We start from the raw sequence: 7212 nt of genomic DNA, 5'->3' as shown, positions 1-7212 counted from the left end.
TTCTTAAGTAAACAACGTACTTTGTTATCTTCAAAGCAGCCAGTAGTTTGACACTCGGACATTTACATACAGTATTGTGAAGAATGGTGCACCAGGTTTACTACGTAAACTTTAATTTGAGCTTTATTTTGGTGGAGCTTCATCTCGTCTCCTCGTCTCCTCTCCTGTCTCCTTGATGCTCTGATTTAGTGGTTGTATTCTTCATATAACGGTACGAGGGTCTGGTAGAACCTGTTAAACTTGTCCGATTCCTCCCAGAAATAATGCTGATATCTGGACCTCATGTCGGAAGTCGTGTTTGAAGAGACAGCCACGATGATCGCAGCAGGGGAATTGCAGTCGTTTGTCCCGTTCGGCCGCGAGCACTGCAGGAACCATCCCAACGCCTTCAACCTGCAGCTCCGAGAGCTCCAGCCCGCCTCCGAGCTCTGGTCCTCAGACGGCGCCGCCGGCCTGGTGGGGTCGCTGCAGGAAGTCAGCCTGCAGGAGAGGGAGAGGGTGAGGACGCATGGCGGTGATGGGTCAGGTCTCCTTCCCTCTCTCGTCTCCTATCTCTCCTCTCCTCTCCTCTCTCCTCTCCTCTCTCCCCCCCCCCGATGTGTTGAAGGTGCCTTCCCAACTCATAGCTTGTGTCTGGTTGGCAGGAATGCTGGCAGCTCAGGAAAGGCTGCGAGGGCGTCCGCGAGGAGGAGGTGGAGTTTGAAGAGGAGCTCTACGCAGCGGGAGCCGTGGTGGTCTGGAGTCAGGGCAGCAGGAGCCAGGCCTCCAACGTCTACAAGGCCTTCACCGTGGACGGCCCGGTGCAGCAGGTCGGTGCCACCGGGACAACAGTGGAGGCTTTGACTTTAGCTTTGTGCACAGATTAAAACTGACTACATGATACATCGTCTGGGGGAGGAGAGGGGGAGGAGGAGAGGAAGGAGAGGAATATGTAGGAGTAGAGGAATAAGGAGAAAAAGAATATGGAGAAGAGGGGCGTTCTGTAACCCTGTGTTCTGTCTGCAGGCCTTGTGGTGTAACTTTGCTGCTCCTCAGAACCAGAAAGACGGTAAGAACACCTGAACGTGACGGTGCTTCCTGCTCTGTGCTAACGTCCTTCTGTCATGTTGCTTTGCAGAGGAGCAGCAGGAGCAGCAGGAGCAGCAGGAGGAGCAGGAGGAGCAGACGGTGCTTCCTGCTCTGTGCTAACGTCCTTCTGTCATGTTGCTTTGCAGAGGAGCAGCAGGAGCAGCAGGAGGAGCAGGAGGAGCAGACGGTGCTTCCTGCTCTGTGCTAACGTCCTTCTGTCATGTTGCTTTGCAGAGGAGCAGCAGGAGCAGCAGGAGCAGCAGGAGGAGCAGACGGTGCTTCCTGCTCTGTGCTAACGTCCTTCTGTCATGTTGCTTTGCAGAGGAGCAGCAGGAGCAGCAGGAGCAGCAGGAGGAGCAGGAGGAGCAGACGGTGCTTCCTGCTCTGTGCTAACGTCCTTCTGTCATGTTGCTTTGCAGAGGAGCAGCAGGAGCAGCAGGAGGAGCAGGAGGAGCAGACGGTCTGCATCGTTCAGAGCAGCTGCATCAACGTCCACACTGTGAGCGGGAAGGACTTCATCTCCCCACTGCCGTTCCAGGTGAGGGGGGGGGGGGGGGGGGGGCTAGTGTACCATTAAACCACTGGTTTAATATTTGGATAATAATATTTAATAATAATAATTATTTTTATTATTATTATTATTATCTCCTCGTCTCCTCCAGGTCTCAAATGTCTGGGCGACAAAGTTCGGACTTTTGTTGGAACGAAAAAACACAACGACCGACGTTCAACTCACCGCCCCGGGGTACACACACACACACACACACACACACACAAGGACACACACACACACGGACACACACACACACACACACACAGGGACACACACACACACGGACACATGGACACACACACACACACAGACACACACACAGACACACACACACACACACACACACACATGGACACACACACACACACGGACACACACACACACACGGACACACACACACACACGGACACACACACACACACACACACACACACACAGACACACACAGACACACACACACACACGAACACACACACACACAGAGACGCACACGCACACACACACGGACACACACACACACACACACCATATGGTCATCCAGCAGGTAACTGAGGTGCTGATCTCTCTTTGTCTTCAGGGAATCTCTTCCCACGGTGTTCAGCATGCTGCATCCTCTAGACGAGATCGCACCTGTCGTCTGTAAACCTGCAGGTAAGACACACACACACACACACACACACACACACACACACACACACACACACACACACACACCTCATCAGTAGAGACAATGTAGCTTTAACACATGAAGCATAGACTTTACTTTTCAGAACCGGAGGGGACCCCCAGGTTCTGACTGTGTGGGTGTGTGTGTGTGTGTGTGTCCGTGTGTGTCCGTGTCCGTGTGTGTGTGTCCGTGTCCGTGTGTGTGTGTGTGTCTCTCCCAGGTCAGTTTGAAGGCTCCCGTGTCCAGTATGCGTCGGACTCCTCCAGGAGGATCGTGTTCAGCTGCTGTCGGCCATCGCTGGTCGTCTCCTATGACACGGTGATGGGGACACACTCGGTCTGGGCCCTGCGCGCCGTCACGCAGGATGTGAGTGAATTCTCACACACACACCTCTACACACACACCTCCACACACACACCTCTACACACACAGCCCACCTGTCCCTCACCTGGAGCCTCACCCTCCTCTGACCTCCATCAGGAGCGCTCCACCGTCCTGCAGTGTTCAGCAGAACCAGTCGGCACCCCGTTGGGTCTGATGGCGTTGGGCTTGCTGACCTCCCACTTGCGCAATATCTCCCGCATGGACTCCCCCGGGGCCCCCGGACTCGGAACCGGAACCAGGTAAAGGTCCACTTCATACGGGCTTCATATGAAGAATATGTATATGTGTGTGTGTCTTTAATAACTAGTCCTTCTGGCCCTAGTGGGGTCGTGACCTCCGGCTCTCCGCTCCACTACGGCGCTCTGCACGGCCACCAGAGCCGCATCATGACCTCGTCCCCGGGGTCACACTCCCGCGTTCACTCCCCGAGCATATCCAACATGGCCGCCCTCAGGTGAGTCTTCTGATGGAAGAGGCTGGTGAATTTATTACAGTCGTGATCAACTATTAATCTATTTATCTAACAAGATAAAAGTTATCATTTACCTTCAGCCAGTACTCATGTTCACTGAGCTGAGCCTGAACGCATCATGAGAACGTTATCATTTACCTTCAGCCAGTACTCATGTTCACTGAGCGGAGCCTGAACGCATCATGAGAACGTTATCATTTACCTTCAGCCAGTACTCATGTTCACTGAGCAGAGCCTGAACGCATCATGAGAACGTTATCATTTACCTTCAGCCAGTACTCATGTTCACTGAACGGAGCCTGAACGCATCATGAGAACGTTATCATTTACCTTCAGCCAGTACTCATGTTCACTGAGCGGAGCCTGAACGCATCATGAGAACGTTATCATTTACCTTCAGCCAGTACTCATGTTCACTGAACGGAGCCTGAACGCATCATGAGAACGTTATCATTTACCTTCAGCCAGTACTCATGTTCACTGACTGGAGCCTGAACGCATCAGCATTTAACTAGACATCAGTGCGGATATTCATGACCTTTTCACCCTCCACCCGCCTTAATAAGAATGTGACCAAAAGCATTACATGTAGAAGACAAATAAGCTTCTTTTTTTTGACTGATTAATATTTGAGGATCAAAATAAGAAGATCAGTATTTTGTGACTTCATCTTGTGTTCCCGTCCCAGCCGCGCCCACTCGCCGGGCATGGCGGCGCCGTCCTTCTCGGGAGCGTCTCGCTTCAACACGTCTCTGCACAGCCCGTCTCCCAGGGTGCACCACGGCCCGGCGCCGTCCCCCAGGGTGCACCACGGCCCGGCGCACTCCCCCAACAGCACGGCCAACGACACCATGCTGGCGCTGGAGATGGAGCCCATCGTGCCCGACCTGTGCATGGAGCAGCTGTGGAGCGAGGCGGCCGGCTGCCACAGGTGAGGAGAAGCGTTACTTCTTCTTCTTCTTCTTCTTCTTCTTCTTGTTCTTGTTCTTCTTCTTCTTTCCTTCTGAGAAGTAGTTTCCTCTCAGATGGTCCAGTGAGCTCCTTGTCTGTTTGCCTCTCCTGTGTCTGCAGGGACATGAGCAGCCAGGCGTCTAAAGTGTTCCTGACCTCTGACCTCTGTGAGAACCGCTACCTCTGCTTCCTGGTGGAGTCCCACCAGCAGCTCAGGTGAGTCCACACACACAGACTGAGACCCAGACCTCCAGCTTCATGGTAACGCTCGTTGTTTCCACAGATGTGTGAAGTTCATGGAGAGCAACAACACGTCTCAGCTCATCTTCACTTCTGTCACGACCATCGCTGCCAAAGACGCAGAGCCTCTGCAGGTGATATATTAGAGATGAGAGAGTCTATACCATTAGATAAGAGTCTATACCATTAGATAAGAGAGTCTATACCATTAGATAAGAGAGTCTATACCATTAGATAAGAGTCTATACCATTAGATAAGAGAGTCTATACCATTAGATAAGAGAGTCTATACCATTAGATAAGAGTCTATACCATTAGATAAGAGTCTATACCATTAGATAAGAGAGTCTATACCATTAGATAAGAGAGTCTATACCATTAGATAAGAGTCTATACCATTAGATAAGAGTCTATACCATTAGATAAGAGAGTCTATACCATTAGATAAGAGTCTATACCATTAGATAAGAGTCTATACCATTAGATAAGAGAGTCTATACCATTAGATAAGAGTCTATACCATTAGATAAGAGCATACTATTAGATTAGAGATAAGAGAGTCTATACTATTATATTAGAGATAAGAGAGTCTACCATTAGATAAGAGAGTCTATACCATTAGATAAGAGAGTCTATACCATTAGATTAGAGATAAGAGAGTCTATACTATTATATTAGAGATAAGAGAGTCTACCATTAGATAAGAGAGTATACCATTAGATAAGAGAGTCTATACCATTAGATTAGAGATAAGAGAGTCTATACTATTATATTAGAGATAAGAGAGTCTACCATTAGATAAGAGAGTCTATACCATTAGATAAGAGAGTCTATACTATTAGATAAGAGAGTATATACCATTAGATTAGAGATAAGAGTCTATACTATTATATTAGAGATAAGAGAGTCTATACCATTATATTAGAGATAAGAGAGTATATACCATTAGATAAGAGAGTCTATACTATTAGATTAGAGATAAGAGAGTCTATACTATTATATTAGAGATAAGAGAGTATATACCATTAGATAAGAGAGTCTATACTATTAGATAAGAGTCTATACCATTAGATAAGAGTCTATACCATTAGATAAGAGAGTCTATACCATTAGATAAGAGTCTATACCATTAGATAAGAGCATACTATTAGATTAGAGATAAGAGAGTCTATACTATTATATTAGAGATAAGAGAGTCTACCATTAGATAAGAGAGTCTATACCATTAGATAAGAGAGTCTATACCATTAGATAAGAGAGTCTATACCATTAGATTAGAGATAAGAGAGTCTATACTATTATATTAGAGATAAGAGAGTCTACCATTAGATAAGAGAGTCTATACCATTAGATAAGAGAGTCTATACCATTAGATTAGAGATAAGAGAGTCTATACCATTAGATAAGAGAGTCTATACTATTATATTAGAGATAAGAGAGTCTATACTATTATATTAGAGATAAGAGAGTCTACCATTAGATAAGAGAGTCTATGCCATTAGATAAGAGAGTCTATACCATTAGATAAGAGAGTCTATACCATTAGATTAGAGATAAGAGAGTCTATACTATTATATTAGAGATAAGAGAGTCTATACCATTAGATAAGAGAGTCTATACCATTAGATTAGAGATAAGAGAGTCTATACCATTAGAGAAGAGAGTCTATACTATTATATTAGAGATAAGAGAGTCTATACTATTATATTAGAGATAAGAGAGTCTACCATTAGATAAGAGAGTCTATACTATTAGATAAGAGAGTCTATACTATTAGATAAGAGAGTCTATACTATTAGATTAGAGATAAGAGAGTCTATACTATTATATTAGAGATAAGAGAGTCTATACTATTAGATAAGAGAGTCTATACCATTAGATAAGAGATAAGAGAGTCTATACTATTAGATTAGAGATAAGAGAGTCTATACTATTATATTAGAGATAAGAGAGTCTACCATTAGATAAGAGAGTCTATACCATGAGATAAGAGAGTCTATACTATTATATTAGAGATAAGAGAGTCTACCATTAGATAAGAGAGTCTATACTCTTCTATACAATTCAAATGATAAGACGTTGTATTGAGGCCATTGTAGGTAAAACAATCATAATAATAATAATAATCTTCTGGGTTTTGTAATTAAAAACAAGGAATTTAAATGTCCAGTCAGGCTCAATTAACAGAGATATAAATGAGGTTAATCATGGACTTAATACCTGTTTGTGCTCAGAACATCGACGCCATGCTGGTTCTGGAGGCGTGTGGCAGCCTGGTCCTCTACACGGGAACCACCAGGGTAAGAACCGACCCGCCGGGCCCTCGACCCGCCGGGCCCTCGACCCGCCGGGCCCTCGACCCGCCGGGGGTAGAAACTAACAACCTCTCTGCTCCGGACCTCCAGGTCAGCAAGGTGTTCGTCCCCGGCCTCCTGTCGCCCAGCTTCAGCCTGACCAACCACCCGTCTCACCTCGGCACGCCGGCGGAGAACGTTAGCACGCCGGCTAACGCGGGCAGCAGACACCTCCAGAGACTAGATGACGTACGGCCAACACATCGTAAACACATCGTAAACACATCGTAAACACATCGTAAACACATCGTAAACACATCGTATATCAAGCACTGATCGGTTTTTATGTGATTCAGAGATCGGGACGATGTCAAAGAGACACTATATATATATATATATATATATATATATATATATATATATATATATATATATATTTATTGATTTTTATATACATATATATATATATATTTATTGATTTTTATATACATATATATATATATATTTATTGATTTTTATATATATATATATGTATATATATATATATATATATATATATATATTGCTTTTTATACATATATAT

The 7212-nt window shown here is 45.4% G+C and overlaps 1 protein-coding gene across 3 annotated transcripts in view; it reads left to right on the top strand.

The window, feature by feature from the left end:
- The window catches only part of anapc1 (anaphase promoting complex subunit 1), a 49066-nt gene that overhangs the window by 567 nt on the left and 41287 nt on the right, over positions 1 to 7212 (top strand). For all 3 annotated transcript variants that reach the window (XM_034551540.1, XM_034551539.1, XM_034551538.1), the window contains exons 2-15: positions 259 to 498; positions 645 to 809; positions 1006 to 1048; positions 1488 to 1606; positions 1731 to 1813; positions 2199 to 2272; positions 2509 to 2654; positions 2769 to 2911; positions 2995 to 3126; positions 3833 to 4075; positions 4216 to 4311; positions 4379 to 4469; positions 6570 to 6635; positions 6741 to 6878. In XM_034551540.1, coding sequence (XP_034407431.1) covers positions 283 to 498; positions 645 to 809; positions 1006 to 1048; positions 1488 to 1606; positions 1731 to 1813; positions 2199 to 2272; positions 2509 to 2654; positions 2769 to 2911; positions 2995 to 3126; positions 3833 to 4075; positions 4216 to 4311; positions 4379 to 4469; positions 6570 to 6635; positions 6741 to 6878 — 1755 coding nt within the window. In that variant the 5' untranslated portion in view covers positions 259 to 282. The remainder of the gene's footprint in view (positions 1 to 258; positions 499 to 644; positions 810 to 1005; positions 1049 to 1487; positions 1607 to 1730; positions 1814 to 2198; positions 2273 to 2508; positions 2655 to 2768; positions 2912 to 2994; positions 3127 to 3832; positions 4076 to 4215; positions 4312 to 4378; positions 4470 to 6569; positions 6636 to 6740; positions 6879 to 7212) is intronic.

Source organism: Cyclopterus lumpus, chromosome 15 (genome assembly GCF_009769545.1).
Source record: "Cyclopterus lumpus isolate fCycLum1 chromosome 15, fCycLum1.pri, whole genome shotgun sequence".
NCBI lineage: Eukaryota > Metazoa > Chordata > Actinopteri > Perciformes > Cyclopteridae > Cyclopterus > Cyclopterus lumpus.
This window is presented reverse-complemented; position numbering and strand designations above follow the sequence as displayed.